This window comes from Quercus robur, chromosome 4, assembly GCF_932294415.1.
Source record: "Quercus robur chromosome 4, dhQueRobu3.1, whole genome shotgun sequence".
Taxonomy (NCBI): domain Eukaryota; kingdom Viridiplantae; phylum Streptophyta; class Magnoliopsida; order Fagales; family Fagaceae; genus Quercus; species Quercus robur.
The window spans coordinates 71919667-71936899 of record NC_065537.1 but is presented as its reverse complement, the minus strand read 5'-3'; the positions used below and the strand labels follow the sequence as shown (position 1 = coordinate 71936899).

Here is a 17233-nt window from a genome sequence, read left to right as displayed (position 1 = left end):
TTTTTTAATATTATGCTGATGTGGAAATTTGTGGGAGCTTCAAAAGCTTCGGTTTTATATATATATATATATATATATATATATATTGACTAGTCATGATTCATGTATGTTGTTTTTTCCCCTCCTGTATCAAGTATGTAATATCTTCTTAAATAATTAACTTTATGTTTTAATGTACTATTAAATAAGTTTATATCCAAAGCTATTCACAATCAAGACCTATAGAATTTACATGCTCAAGAAAATTTTAAGTTGATACATGAAGGCTAAAGTTATGCATGAAAACAAGTACACCCAAAGATTGATTTTTCTATGCAGCCAATGTTATATTCCATGCGGTTCTATGCTGTTAGGTTCTAAATATTTAGGATTGAATGTTTAGAATTTCAACTTGTATGTGTTGGCAAACCAGAAAAAAAAAAAAAAAAAATGTCTACGATAGGTGTTAGCAAGGTTGTCAAAATTGGGATCCTACGTAGGATCGTGGGAGGTAGGTAGGATCGTGGATCGTAGGATCGGATCGTAAGATCCTACCTATTTTCAGATTTTAAGCAAAAAATATATTGATAGTGACTTTATATGTTATATAATCACTTAAAATATGAATCCAGTCATTAAAAAAAATTGCATCATAAAAAATTTAGTACATGTTTAAGTAGCAACTAAGTACCAAAATATTATCTACACATATGGAAAATGTTTTCCAAATTCTAAGTTCCAAATCCAAAATAAGTTAGGCTAGTTAGCATATAAAAACTAACTAACTACAAATTTACAATATGTAATCCAAAAGAGAATTCTCAATCTAAGGTAAACTAGCTAATTACAAATATGAAATCCAAAAGAGAATTCTCATTCTAAGGTTCTTATAATCTAATCACTGCCATTGTCATATCCCATTTCATCATCTAAATATTTTAGGTTTTGTTTTTGAAAACGTTAAACTTAAGTACTATAGGTTTTTTTGATATTTTATGTTGACATAGGGGTAAATTTGGGACTTCAATTCATTATTGGGCTTTTGATAATCCGTTGGGCTTGTGGGTTTAGGTGGATTATCTTACCCAAATGAATCCCACTTAAAAATAAAAAATAAAAAATAATCAATCCAAATGGTAGGATCAGTAAGATCGGCAGGATCCCATACGATCCTACGATCCTATGTGATCCTACACGATCCTACCATTTTTGCAATCCTGCTATGATTTTAAACTTTTTGGTGAGGTGGGATCGTAAAATCGTGCGATTTTACGATCCGGATTGCGATTTTGACAATCATGGATGTTAGACATTGCTCAAACTTGTAAAGGTCAAGACTCAAGAATGTACAAACTACAAGAAATAAGATTATTTTTTCTATGAAGCTCGATTGATCGAATGGTGAAGCTCAATCGATCGAAAATTGAAGAAAAAGAATTTCTACAGAATTTTATACAGGCTCAAGCCCGCGAAAACGTTTAGAGTTTCAATCCAACACTCTTATGGATAAAAGAAAGCCCTAGCTATGTTTTGAAGGCTCTTGGAAGGCTTGTGAGTTACTCCTATGAGATCTGAGAGATTTTGTACTTTCTAACGATACAAGCATTTACCGGAACAAGATCTACAATCAAGTGTTGGTGGAATCTAGTTGCAGCAAAGATCAACAAGCCTTGATATGAAACCTTTGAGCGGGATCTCAAAGTTACAAGCGTGGGTGCTTGTGTGGTGCAAATCCAAGAAAGGAGTTCATGGAGTCGATTCTTGCACGTGATCGTGTCAGTTAAGTTACTAGAGATAGTAATAGATTTAGGATTAAATCTGATTGTAAAAACTTTGATTCTCTAAAGTGGATTTTTTACCTTGAGGATAACTAGGTCAAATTATCCTCAGGTTTTTACGTTGAAACTGTTGGTTTCATTGGTTTCCCTGGGTCATCATATCGTTGTATTCTTTATTTTCCTCAGCTGTGCATGATATAATCTATTCTTGTTTAACCTAGATCTCATAATTAACCTAAGTAATCACTTGGCTAATATATTAGATTAAACAATTTGCTTTAAGGGGTCTAAACAAACAAACATATGCTATTCTTGGTCATGCCGTTAGTATTTCTTTTCGAGAATTGCCATGCTATGAGTAAAGCTTAAAGATAGGACAATCCAAGTATCTTATCATATATTATGAGAATATTGCTCAATGGACTGCAAATATTTGGATCCTCAATTGCAACTCTTATGATGGAAAATTTGCTGGGATATTAAATAGAGAGAATATTAATAAAAAAAAATTATCACAAATAAATTTTTTAAAAAATCAATTATATAGTTTTTGGCCTTAATTACAATCTAGAATAAATAAAAATTATAATATATGATTCAAACACAATGGAAACCTCTATCTACATTCCTTGATTTTGATTCATAAATCAAGTTAATTACGAGATAGGAATTGTAAGATACTAACCACACTTGGTTCTTAAATCGGTCTTTTGACTTCTAATATGCAATACTAGATCTACTAATACTATTTATAATTTGACACTATGTGGGGAGTTGATGGGGGTAAGAATTTACCTATCGCATTGGTGGGTTGATGAGAAATGGAATTTGGTCAAATGTGGGTCGGGGTGGGTTCGTGGGGCGGAGAAAGTTTGTCTCTAAAAATGTTTGGAGTCTTGGATTTTAATTCCCAATAAGAAGATGATATTTGTGTGTCCCTCTTATGTATAATACATATGACTTACTCGGTTAGTTAGATTATGTGAGTCATGTATATTGCAATTAACAAGAATACATATCATCTTTTATTGAGCGTTGGAATCCAAAACTTCAAACATATTTGGAGCCAAACTTTGTTGGGAATTTATGGGTTTCCATGGGTTTTTTTTGGGGGGTATTCTTTGATGTAGGTGTGCTGCTGTGGGGGTTATTGGGATAAAAAAATAAAAATATTTAAATAGATAGAGAAAAAAAAAATAAAGAGTTTGTTAAAACTTATATTCAAAAAGGTCGGTAGTTAAAAATGGAAATGAGCTTTCTAGCAAAAAATTTGCTAGAACTTTGTAGAAGTCATTGTCAATGCCCTTACAAGGTTCTTTCAAGAGATGGTAGAAATTCAAAACCTAAAATTGGTTGTATTAAACTCGTTGTGAGTTTAAGTCAAGTGTACTCGCGCATATGTTGTGAGTTACTTGCTAGCATTAGACATCATGATACTCCTTGTCTTATAATTCCTTGAAACTGTTGCAAGTAATTATGCAATCCTGAAAATTTGCATAATATTTTTTCAAGATTAATGGGTAATGGTGCAAATTAAAATGATGAATTGGTCAATTAAGTTAAATTAAACCTATCATAGCGCTATTAAGCTAAAATGATTAACAGATCAACGGATTGAGATCTATTATTAAATTAAAATGATTTTGTCATAGGATTTTTTGTTTAATTTTTAATTTATTTTGTTTATGCACAATTTTTAAAATCTCTAACTTTTTTTTTTCAAATACAAATATATTTTACCTAACTTTCTGCAAAAGCAACCAACAAAAGTCAAATAAATTAATGTCAAACTTACGATAAAAGAAAACAAAATATAACTTAGCTTCCTGTTTTTTTAGTTATATAGATGGTAATGTTTTTCACTAATGAAGAAGAATTCAATAATATAGCATCTATGACTATGATTCCATTTACACATACATATACACTTAGATTTAGGCTAGAGTAGAATTCTATCTTGCATCTATGATTCCATTTTTGCATATTAGCACTAGAATGATTAATTCAATTAGCTTTTTAGGTTAAAATTGTAATTTGAGACAATTTTCCAATAATTGTTTCAAGCATGGCCCATTTAGAATACGTTTGATACACTGAATGAGAATTACGACAGGGATTGTAATCTTTAACTAAATCTATTCATTAGTTTGGTTGAGTTATAATATTAGAATGAAACTTAACATTTATTTTAGGAAATTTCTTACTCATACAATTATGTTTCCTTAAAAATTGTTATTTTTAAATTTAAGAGAGATATATGTTATTTTTTATGATTTTTATTTTTATAATTGTTAGATGTATATGGAAAGTTTGTTTACTTGGAAATATATTAAGTTTTAAAATTATTGTACTTACTAAGGAATAGCTAATACAACATTTTAAAGAGGAATAGTTATTCCTCATTTTAAAGAATAGCTATTCATAAGGAATGATTATTCCTTGTAATAAAAACATAACCAAACTAAAGAATAACTAAACCATAGGAATAATTATTACATTACAGCGTCTATTACAGTCTACCAAACATGCCCTTAGTTAATATATTATTTGTAATCGTAACGCTATTGCCTTTTCCAGTTTCTCATCCTGTGTCCTAGAAGCTATGTGCACCTTTTCCAATTTTACCACAACAGAGAAGTCCGTGCTTGGTATCACTATTATTTCAAGCCAATAGGAAATTCAATTATTTCAAGGGTGTTTTTACTTTTCTTTTTCTTTTTCTTTTTTTCCCTTTTCAATTTCTAAATTTTATTTTTTGGAAATTCATTGAATTTTCAAAAGACATCGCATGTCACAGGTGGATGATTTTCCCTTCAACAAATTAAAAATGGGCTATGACGCATTTGTATATGCTGTGGTATCTAATTGGCTAAGGTATAATCCAAGGTAATTTTTACAATTTCATCAACTTATATTTTATAATTCAAACTAATTTCATGAATTTTATCCAAGTAATGTGTAATATTCAAGAATAATTTTTGTCAATCTTAACAGTTTTGGCCTTGGGTGTAATTTTTTTTTTTAATTATAGAGAAAGGTGAATTTAATTTTAAACATAGAAGATGTAATTTTACAAATTTTGATGGAGAATTTGTTTTTTCCTTTTTCTTTTTTCTTTTTGTACTGCTTTTCGGTCACTTTCTATTTAAGATTGGGTTCATGTGAATTTGGATCTTGTAATATACATATTGGGGCAAAAATGGCCCATTACCATCAATTTTGGAAATAATTTGCCCAGAAACACTGTTTCTGAACTATATAGCAATGTACCACTTTTTCGGGTACTCAAGCTTGGTGAGCTCGAGTACCACGTTTTTTAATCCACTGTTGCCCCATATTCAAGGATCCCTATAGTGGCGTTTTTAAGCCCTATAGTGACGTTTTCGGGCCCAAAAACGCCACTATAGGGCCCCTTGAACCTGTTATGGGACTATAAAAAATTTTGCAGGAAAACGCCGCTATAGGGCCCAAAAACGTCACTATAGGGCATAAAAACGCCACTATAGGGCCCCTTGAACCTGTTATGGGGACTTACAAAAATATTTTGCAGGAAAACGCCGCTATAGGGTCCGAAAACGTCACTATAGGGCCCCTTAATGGGGGCTTAAAAACGCCGCTATAGGGCCCGAAAACGTCACTATAGGGCTTAAAACGCCACTATAGGGCTCCTTGAATATGGGGCAACAGTGGATTAAAAAAACGTGGTACTCGAGCTCACCAAGCTCGAGTACCCGAAAAGGTGGTACATTGCTATATAGTTCAGAAACAGTGTTTCTGGGCAAATTATTTCCAAAATTGATGGTAATGGGCCATTTTTGCCTACATATTGGTCTTTTCCTGTTATTTTTAACGTTGGTTAGGATCAAACACTTTTGACCCAATCCTAGTTTTATACTACTGGGCTCATTTTTGGTCAGGTATAACTTTATTCTGAACAGAAGTCAATGTTTTCAGGCCTAAAGCCAGTTAAATTCAAATTGGGCTCATTTTGGATCTGGCCTAATCTTATGTTAAACAAAAGACAATGTTTTTAGGCCTGAGCCAGTTTGGTCCTGCTCCAGTTTCATGGGTTGGGTCGGTTGGCCCTTGTTGGGTTCAAAATTATTTTGGTCCAAGTGTTGTTGATAATGAGAGCTCAGTTCGTTGGGAAGCAATGAATGATTTATGCAGATTGTTGTTGATGCAACTTTGAATAATCTGAAGTATTTTTCATGAAAGATTGGGGTACATCTCATGTGTTTAGACTTTATTATAACGTCATCAAATTAGAATGATTAACTGATCCATTAAGGGAATTTTATCATGAAGTAGGTCTATTTTGAGTATTTTCATGAATATTTGAAGACTTGAATAGCTTTGCATCTATAGATTCCAACCTTGCATAATAGAACAAGTTGTATTAAACATGTGCCTTTTAATCTAAATTGAGTTGATTGAGTCAATATAATTATCGTACAAGTATAACATAATCGAACGGAATGTGTAGCTCCTCATTCTTTATCAAACCGGTAACAAGTAATTTATTTGTTTAAAAAATGCGAAATCTATAGATTTGGGCCAAACCAATCATTTTATCTTAATTCAAACAATAAATGGAAAATGTAACAATTGAAAGTTTGTAAACTAAATGACGACCAAGCCCAACCACAGAGGGAGTATAATATACCCATATATGAGTCTATTGTATTTGTGGACCATATACATTTTTGAAATTTCAATAACAAACCTGAGCCAACTGCCAACTAGTGTATTATTTGTTTTAAAAAAAAAAAAAAACTAGTGTATTCTTTAACTTCGTTTTCTATGACTGCAGAGATAAGCAACCCAGTAAATTAGACATCACACATATCCATCATGAGGATGGAAGGAAAGGGCTTACACGGCAGAAGACCTGTCCTTGTTATGCATAATTCACACATTTATTTGCTACAGATTTCATAGAAATTAGAAAACATCTTGGTTAGGTTAGACACCCATCACTTCCATCTTCCACCAGCTTGCTTTCAATAAAGCAACCCGAAGTCTATTTTGGAATCCTACAGGCTTAGCCATGGGAGAAAAATCTTCTATCAACCTCACAAATAGTACCAACTTGTTACTTAGTAGTTTGTACCATATTTTAAAATACTTTTAATAATAGAAAATTGTCAAAAATCTTGTATCTCGGCTTTGCACAAGGGACCAAGAAGACCTGTCCTACTCGATGTTGTAAGGTTGAATTTAATCAACCATCTTGTTGGCTTTATTCCGTGTCAAATTTACTTGTAATTTAGCAATTAGTAACCCTGTGTTTAGGTGGGAATCATGTAAAGGTATAGTGTGTAAGAGAGTATGAAGAAATGTTCAAGATTGTGCAGTGAAGCAGGGACTCGCGGTTGGATCTCGCGGCTTGCAAGCTGCCAGATGATGCACACGAGTGAAGCATGCAGAGAAGCTGAACCGTCATGCCAGCTATAGCATTATAGGACAAAAAGTCCAGACTGGCCATTCAATTAGCTCGTGGCTTAGACTCGTGACTCAGTCAAGTCGCGAGGCCAAGTCGCCAGTCCACTCTGTTATGGAAAAACTAACTCTTCGCATTCCTTTCTCACTCCAGTATAAATACCCCTTATACCCACAAAATATTGAGAGCTTCTAGAGAGAATTTTGAGAAAGAAACTCTAGAGAAAAACAAGATTGACTCATCCACAATCTTTACATATTGACTCTTCAAATTCCTCAACTCTCATCCTCTCCATTGTTACTTCCTTGAGAGGTACATTAGCCAAAACCTTTTCTCATCATACCCATATTTGTGAGAAGGCTATTTGGTGCTTGTGAAGTAGTTAGAAATGGACCAATTGATATTGGTTGATGCTATGGGTTATAGCCGAATCTGGTAAGCTAAAGAAGACAAATGTTCAACGTAATCTCATTGGAGAAAGAAACTTAGAGGGCTTAGGTACATTGGGTAGATTAGGCTTGGAGGGTCTTCTGTTGTTCATGTATCCCAACTTCATTCTTTAGTGGATTATTTACCGCTTGGAGGGTGGTGGAGAGGTTTTACACCAAGAGTTTCGATTTCCTCTTCGATAACACATCGTTGTGTTGTCCTTGTGTTTGCATCTCTCTTCCCTTAATCTTTGTCATTTAATTTCCGTTTTGGATGTGATTTTATTTGGTTTAGATTGTTTATCAATTCTGTTATAAGCTCATATTCATTTTCCGCACATATATTGTTTGATATTAAGCTTGAATTGGTAATTTGTAAATTGGGGGTCTAAACGTTCAAGGTGTTTTATACACTAATTGAACATTCAGCTGCGGTCCCAAGTCTTTGCCTATAGAAACTTCAACTCTTTTTTGGATTCAGTAGGCCCCTTTTCTTTTTGTTTTTGTTTCCTGCCAAGTTTGAATTGATTATGGTAATGTATGATACAGAGACAAATTTTGCCCACTGCGTATTCACTCACAACAACAGATTAAAATTTTTAAAGCTTTATGCATAATTTAAAATACAAAGGAGAATTAAATTAATATGGCGAAATTATACTGTTAGTTCCTGAAGTTTATCCTATATGCGCAATTAGTTTCTCAAGTTTCAAGTGAGCACAATTGGTCCCTCAAATTTTCAAAATAAGCCGTTTAAATCCTTTGAGTAACTTCCATTAGTAGTATTGCTGAAGTGGTTAACTAAATAATGACTTAACATTTTTTAAATGATGTGACTTTTCTTTTTATTAAAAAATTACCGATTAAATTTTTGAAGTTTGATGCATAGTTTTAACCATAGAGGAGAATTAATAAACCCTAGGACAAAAAGTTGTAAGAAAAATCCTTAAAGCAACCACATCAGCCCTTGTATAGTCTTCTAAAATAGAAAAAAGTACCCATTTTACACATTTTAAGCAAAAAAACACCAACATCAGTGGGTTTAAAAATGTGTATATATACACATTAGCTACAGTAACTGTGTATATTTACATGGTTACTGTAGCTTGTCTATCTATTATTTTAGATTTTTTTCTCTCTCCTCTCATTACCCCTAACTCTCACCTCTCTCTTTTCTCATGTCCTCTCTCACCTCACTCTCATCGATCAACTCTCTCATTTCATCATATCACCTCACTCTCGCTGACCCACGCCACTGACTCAAGCCTCGTCGCCGATCTGTTGTGGATCAGATTCACTCTCTCAGATAACGGTTGCTGGTTTTCTCTTGATCGCCGATTAGGTTGTGGTGGGCTATTTCTCTTGATCACTGATTTGTTTTTTTTTTTTTTTTTTTTTTTGGTTGAGCTTGAGGCTGCGGTGATAGTGATTATGGGTGTGGGTTGATGGTATCAGTGATTGTGGGTGTGGGTCGGTGGGTTGCCGATCTGTTCTATGAGTTGTTTTTCTGGTTTTCTAGGTTTTTTACATTTTTTTTTGGTTGGATGTTGGTGTCAATCTTGTTGCTCAGTGGGAGGCCAGAGGCTGGGTTGATAATGGTGGTTGCTTGATGATGGTGGTTGTGGGGGTTGTGTTGAGAGATGACAGTGTTAAAAGAAATGATTATTTTATTGAATAAATGTGTAGAATAGATAAACTGATGTGAGAGTTTTGTAAAAGTGAGTGTGTATAATAGAAAAAGTAGGTTTTTTCTTACAAAATAGATGAAAATTTTGCACTAACTAATGTGGTTGCTCTTCGATAGAAGATGAACAAAGGTATTACATAAAAAACCAAACCGGAACCAAATTCCTATTCCATCACAGTAAATCACGGTAGAAGATCTGTACCGACTCCTTGTTAAGTCATTAGATTAAAGTCATTTATTAGACACCCATCACTTCCACCAGCTAGCTTTCAACAAAGCAGAAGTATATTTTGGAATCCTCATGTGGTCCAGCCAGCCAGCCAACCAAGGGAGAAAAATCTTGTAGCAATCTCACAAATAATTATACTTCAGTTGTTAATTATTACCATTATCAAAAAAATAATAATACTAAGTAAATATTTTTCTTTTTTATTTGAGATGTTATTATTTCTAATTTATGGGGTTCATTCCATGATGATTGCTCTTATCATTATGTTAAGACACTAATTGGTTTTTAATATAGATAAAGTTCATATTTTGAATCTTATTCGATGACATGAGATTTTACCAACTAAGTTAATTGGAACACGCGTTAATAATAATAATAATAATAAGGTGTAAATGCACTTTTAGTCTTTACATTTTAACTTTTTTTTATTTTAGTTCCTACATTTTATTTTACCACTTTTAGTCCCTAAACCAATTAATGCGGGACATTTAAGTCCTTGAAGCACAATTCCGTCACCAAACTAAAGGGAAACCTGACGGACTAATAAAATAATAATTTTTTTTACATGTGGAAGCAATAAAATAATGGGAAGAAATTAGACTTACCAAGCAATAAAATTAACCTCATCCCCTGTTTTGAGATATATGAAACAGGAGATGAGATTAATTCGGTTTGAGAGGTAAAAGATGGCAAAGGACATTTACATGCATAGGTTGTACTTGGACAGCTGGCACCAAGAGAGGCCTGCATGCAGTCCGTGTGTGAGCTAGCTGGCGAAGGTAAAAACTGGGTTTTACCATGAGTGTCCACCTCAGTCAGTCTAGGAGATATAGCTGGAGAAATACATTGGTCAGCGAACTCAATAGGGGCCACCACTTCACTCACGTCAGATTGGAGAATTTGGAATGCATTAGAAGATTTTAAGTTGACTTGAGGGGGACTTGGTGGAGAAATTTCAGATGAGGAAGGTTTTTGTTTAAAAAATGGCTCTTGGCCCACTCCTCATAAACGTGTAAAAAAATATGGCATTAACGATACTACAGAAGGTAAACTCATTTGGTTTGACACCCTCTTTCGCCAACCAGAGATAAATTTTAACAGCTCCCTCTGTGTCTTCTCTTTGAGCATATCCAGCTACCATTGCTGACCATGCAACAATGTCCTTCTCGTCAATCAATTCAAATACTTTTGCAGCTTCATCAATGCAGCCCATCTTAACATAAGCATCTAAAAGTGCAGTTCCTACTGAAGATGATTTCTCATAATTAGTTTTAATGACTTGTGCATGTAGTTGGAAAGTAGAAATGGCAGGATGATCAGCCGTAAGGATGGTAGAATAAGTGAAATGGTTGGGTCTAACACCTTCCCTGTTCATTTGGCAAAATAAATTCACTGCCTGCCTTGTTCCACCATTCTGTAAGTACCCACTGATCATGGCCGTCCATGACACAACATTCTGAACCCCATGCATCATAGAAAACAGTTGAAATGCACCATCCATAACACTGCACTTACTGTAAGCTACCATAACAGGGGATGAGGTTAATTTTATTGCTTGATGAGTCTGATTTCTTCCCGTTATTTTATTGCTTCCACGTGTAAAAAAAATTATTATTTTATTGATCCGTCAGTTTCCCCGTTAGTTTAGTGATAGAATGGTGCTTCAAGGACTTAAATGTCCCGCGTTAATTGGTTTAAGGATTAAAAGTAGTAAAAATAAAATGTAGGGACTAAAATGAAAAAAAAAAAAGAAAAAAAAGAAAAAAAAAAAAAGGTCAAAATGTAGGGACTAAAAGTGCATTTACGCCTAATAATAATAATAATAATTTTGAGTTTTGAAGTCAATAATAATAATAAGTTATACTAGTAAATAATAGCAAAGGCATAAGTTAATTATTAACTAGCTATTTGTGCATGCGATGAGACTTTTTTTATTTTTTTATAGTGTCATAATTTTTATTTTATATATATATATATTTTCCATTTTGAAAATCTAACTGTAGAGTAACCTTATTTTTTAAACAATATTTTAGTAGGAGTTAGAGTTGCATTTTTATTGGATTGTCATTTTGTTTTTTTTTTTCTCTACTTAAACATAGGAGTGTATGGGCATTTTTGAACAAAAAAAATGAGGAATCCAAACCAAGGGAGCCCCTTAATTAGTAGATAGATACTACATTTAAAAAATCATCTGTGTAGTGTGTAGTATGTATAGTTGCTGCAAACCACCGTAGCTTCGTCCCTGTTCGCCGTAATGTTTAGTATAGTCCATGACAAAAGAATAATGTTACAATTATCACAAAGTATTTTACAACAGTGGCAGAGCTAAGATTTTATTCTAGAGGGGGAAAAATTAAAAGAAGATATTAAAAGTGAAATTAATCTAAATAATATTAATCAACAATAATAACAAAATAAATAAACAATTGTAAGCAAATATGAATATATTTCATATTATTAAAATAAATAAATAAAAATAACCAATTCATAGCTACTAAAAGCTTTACAAACTAATGGAGTAAAAATGTGATTAGTGTTACTTAAAAAATATAATGAATAAATGTTTGAAATGATTTTTTGTAATTGGTAACATGCCAATTTGTAAGACATAAGTAGTAAAATTTGTAATATCTCTAGTATCATTCAAGAATAAAATGCTGTGAAAAGTATCATAAATAGTGAAAATAGTGTAAATAATGATATAAAATAAAAATATTGAAATAGGTGCAAGTTTCACGTAGGACAAGACAAGAGCATGGTTTGGTGCTTGAGAACTTTTTTTTCATTTCTTTTTCTTGTGTCAAAGTCACTTTCAACCAAGTAGAAGTCCTTTTTTTCTTTTTCTTTTTTTCCTCCATGTCAGTAAGTAATTGCTTTAGACTACTAATGTTAGAAAATTTTAGGAGGAGTCAGGGGGCAGGTGCCCCCCCTCACCCCCCTTTGGCTCCGCCAATGTTTTACAATATTTTTATAATCTATTAATATGATAAATTATTAATAGTTTTTATTTGTGCTCATTATCAACATCATTTTTTTACATACTAATAACCACTTGTCATATTAGCAATTCGTAAAAAAAATTATAAAATAGTTTATGACTTTAGTATTTTCCATTACAATATAGCTGGCTGCAAGTGAATGCTCAAAAAATATTATAGAAGTACAATCGAACATGTAAGATTCATCTTGTGTTTGAAAGGTTTATTTAATTTTCATGTTTATCAATGTTCAGGTGAGGAGAGAGAGAGAGAGAGAGAGAGAGAGAGAGAGAGAGAGAGAGAGAGAGAGAGAGAGAGAGAGAGAGAGAGAGAGAGAGAGAGAGAGAGAGAGAGAGAGAGAGGAGAAGAGAAGAGAAGAAACTCGCAATATTGGATCAAATTGAGAAAAATTATACAACTAATTACTCTTCATTAATTATAGTGAGCTATCTATTTATATTAATCAAAATACTGCACCTGAGCTTTTCCATTGATACAACTACACAACTATCTATGTTACAATAAACAAACTAACATAACTTAATCTCTAATAGAGTACTTCTCCACGTGCATGAACTGAAGAAACATGAACTGTAAATCATAGGATCTCCAAGTACTGAGACTTCCACCTGATAATGAAGCATAACTGCACCGATAAATAATAAAGAGAAATTAAAAAGAAGAAATGATGTCACAAAAAAGAAGCTACAAAGTGATTTCTTTTTTGAATTACCTTCAATCTTTGCGTCTCTATGCTTCAATCTTCCCTTGCAAACGAGCCATATTAACTTTGACAGCCACAAAAAGCCTATCTTTCTTTTCATCAACAAAATTGAAGTAAGCATGTCTCCAAGACTTCTTTATCACCAAACTACCGCAAACAATCCAAAATCCCACAATGAACCCCAAAACAACACTTACATAGAACCATAACTTTTCAGACCTGAATTCCTCATTGTCTTCATCTACAGCTTTTGTATCCCCATCACTTGGCAATAATGAGCAATTTGTTATCAATGGAGGCCCGCAAAGTTGTGGGTTACCCTCATAAATGGACGGATCAATGAAAGTTTGAAATTGGTTGGCTGATGGAATAGGTCCAGACAAGTTGTTATATGACAAGTTCAAATGACTTAAAAAAGTCAAAGAAGACATACTTAGAGGAATGGGACCTGAAAGATGGTTGCATGAGAGGTCAAGAGTTTCTAAACCATGCAATGCTCCCATATTCTCTGGTATCTTTCCGGTCAATTGATTCCATGACAAATTTAAGGTAAATAGTAATGAGAGCTTTGTTAGTGCTTCTGGAATCTCTCCGGTTAGATTGTTTCTTGAAAGATCTATACTATTCATCAAGAAAATTTGGCTGTAATATTCACGTTGGGCACCCTTTGCAGTCAAATCCATATGCTCCGAGTAGGTTAGTGGAAGAAGGAGACTACGGATTGGTGATATAGAATATTCGACCAAAGATTTCAAACCAGCCAAATTGCCCAAACAAGTAGGGATAGATCCTGAAAAATTATTATGTGCAAAGTCCAAAACATGTAGACGAGCGAGAAAACACAATTGTTCCAAAATGGGTCCTGAGAGCATGTTTCCTCGTAGGCGCAATTCTGATATTGAAGGTAGCCTTTTTCCAATCCATTTTGGCAAAGTCCCTGAGAATCTATTACCTCCAACATCAAGTGCATATAAGCTCGAGCAGTTTTGCAAGGTGGAAAAGAGATCTCCAGAAAAATTGTTGTAGCTTAGTTGCAGCCAATTAAGAGTAGGTAGTGAGCACAATGAGGTTGGGATGCTACCCAATAGATTGTTTCCCGACAGATCAATGGCCTCTAAATTTTGCATACTCATCCAATGCCTGGGGATGTTTCCTGATAAAAGATTGTTCGATAAATCAACAAACCACAAACCCGTCGGCCCAATGGTCAATGAGGGGATACTACCATTTAGAAAGTTCCCTGCAAGATCTAGGGTGACCAATTTTTCCATACGTTGGAAGATGTTTACTGGTAATGGTCCAGAAAGAAGGTTTTTCCTTAATGAGAGATATGACACATTAGGCCACAGTGGGAGTGAACCAGTTAAATTATTGTAACTTAGATCTACCCACTCAAAAGATAATGACTTAGGAAGGTCTCCCCTCAATTGGTTATGAGAAAGATCTAATTTCAAAGGCAACGAAGACAAATTCCACAACCAATTTGGTATTTTAGCTGAAATTGAAGAGTTTACAAGGGAGATCTGAAGAAGATTCTTTTGAGTTTTGAGCCATGCCGGGAATGCAGGACCCAATTGGCAGTCTTTGATTAGGACATTTTGGAGACTAAAAGGGGGAGACCAATCATGTGTCACATTGAGAACTAAGGATTTCCTAGTTGATGACAAGGAAAACCAAGTTAGTTTTTTGAGATTTAGGAAATGAGTTTCAGTCATGGTACCTTCCCAAGAATTACTGAAGAGATCCAAAGTGCTCAACTCAGTAAGTTGTCCAATAAATTCTGGGATGGTTCCATTCATCAAGTTGTAAGAGAGATCTAGTATCTCCAAACGTGATAAATGTTGTGTACTTGATGGAATTGGGCCTGAGAATGAGTTGTTGGACAGATGGAGCTCTCTTAAATGTGTAAAATACCCCAAGGAATGAGGCAAAACACCACTAAGTTGGTTTGATCCCAAATTTAATTGTTCTAGTCTATGGTTGCCACATCCGGATAATGCTTGGATAAATTCAGTTATTGGGCCACCGATAAAAAAATTGAACGACATATCTAAATTCTTCAAATTGCATAGGCTAGCCCTTGCTATGTTAGGGATGGGGCCTTTTAGGTCACATAAATTGATCCTGAGATTAATGAGGGCAGTAAGATTAAACAACCATGGGGGAATAGAAGAAGAGTTGAAGCCATTATTTGAGAGATCAAGGACCGAAAGGGACGTTAAATTCACAAATGGAAGAGTTTGAGGGAGATGATGAAGACCACAACTTGACAAATACAACTCTGATAGTGAAGGAAGCATATTAACAACTTGCAGCCAATGAGTTTCTGCTTTGCTAAGGTCTATGTTTTGCAAATTCAAGTATTGTAAGGAAGAGAGATTGGTGAGCCAATATATATTTGAAACCGAAAGAGTTCTTTCAGAAAATTGAGATGGAATGAGATTAAGATAGCTCAAATTTGTTAAATTTCCAAGACTGGGAGACACTACTCCAGAAAACATTGTAAAGGAAAGGTCAAGGAATGTCAGCTTCTTGAGAGAGCCAAGGAAATATGGGAATGATAATCCTTGGAAATTGATGTTGCTTAGGTTTAAGTAACTCAAATATTTCAGATTTTGTAAAGAAGGATCTAACTTACCACTCAAACAATTAGGCTGATCAGGAGTATATTGGCTTCCTCCTCCAAAACCACATAGATTTGAGCTTCCAAGATCAAGCTTTACTACGTTGCTCGTTTGATTGCTACAACCTATGCCTTCCCAATTGCAACAATCTTGACCCACCCAAGAAGAAAGCCTATTGAATGGATCCTTAAGACCTTTTCTGAATTTTTGAAGGGCTACCCTCTCTATCTCAATGCAACGCACGTTGGCATTTACAGCAATAGAATTGGATGGTACAGCTTCAAGTGAAATAGATTCGGTTATCAAAAGAAGGTAAAGAAGATTAAGAAGAAGTACAAAGGTGGTATTCATGTTGGCCATTTCCCCTTATCTCCTTACAAGGATCGTTGTTATAGATGCTTATTTATAAGCATGCGGATTGTCTATTAACTTTTCTTTTTTTCACTTGAATTATTGGTACGTAGAATTTGCAGGATATACTTTATTATAGAATAGTTTTGTTTAAGAAATAAATATAAATTAATTTTGTTTCTGTTTTATTTGCTAAATTATTAGTCTTCTACTTATATCAATGGATACTATATTGTTAAAAAAAAAAAATTGTTTTCTGAGTGAACAAGCAGTAAAAAAGGAAAAAAAAACTATAAGTGGTTGTATGAAATTAATTTTTATTAAATCAATCAAGCAACATATATACTAATGTCTTTTATATTTTGTTATGTTTTTCATTAGAAACACACACGCATATATAATTACATTTGAATAATGAAATAGATGATAAAATTAAAACAAAAAAGTCATTTTTTTCAATGGAATAAAGTTTAAGTTACATGAAGAATGTACATCGATTGGGACTAAGTTTTTATATATTTAAAAAAATTAAAAAAAAAAACCAAAGTTTATAATTGCTTATAAAATAATTTAAAACAATAAATAATAATTGCCTTTGAATTTCTTGAAACTTTTGATAATTAAATTTTAATCAATGTAATGATTTTATTTGAACAAATTTTAGCTACAAAATTGGTTATAATCTAAGGCTACAACTTCTTAATAAAATAAAGATTATTACATATTTTGAAAATCTAACCATTGAATTACATGTTCTTTACACTCTTAATAAACATATCAAATTTTATGTCGATTGAATATTATTATTTTATGATCTATAAGTTTATATTTTATGCATAATCTTAAACTACAATAATTGGATTAATTTAGATTAATTTAGAAAATCAAATAATTGGATTATAGGGTATTTTATTCTTAATAAACATACCAAATTACTTATCAATAAGATGTTATGTACTACCATCCATAACACAATCTTGTGTATAATATTAAAATAAAAAGTTGAAATTTA

The 17233-nt window shown here is 33.2% G+C and overlaps 1 protein-coding gene across 2 annotated transcripts; it reads right to left on the bottom strand.

The window, feature by feature from the left end:
* Nucleotides 1–13004: 13004 nt before the first annotated feature.
* On the bottom strand, nt 13005–16235 carry LOC126723586 (receptor-like protein EIX1). 2 transcript variants are annotated; one of them, XM_050427152.1, is made up of 2 exons: nt 13256–16235; nt 13005–13168 (listed from the first exon to the last, which is right to left on the bottom strand). In XM_050427152.1, the coding sequence occupies exon 1, from the start codon at nt 16228–16230 to the stop codon at nt 13273–13275; it is 2958 nt and encodes a 985-aa protein (XP_050283109.1). In that variant the 5' UTR covers nt 16231–16235; the 3' UTR covers nt 13005–13168; nt 13256–13272. The 2 variants fall into 2 exon arrangements, with proteins under 2 accessions (XP_050283109.1, XP_050283110.1); XM_050427153.1 differs by having other exon boundaries at nt 13005–13151.
* Nucleotides 16236–17233: the final 998 nt, after the last annotated feature.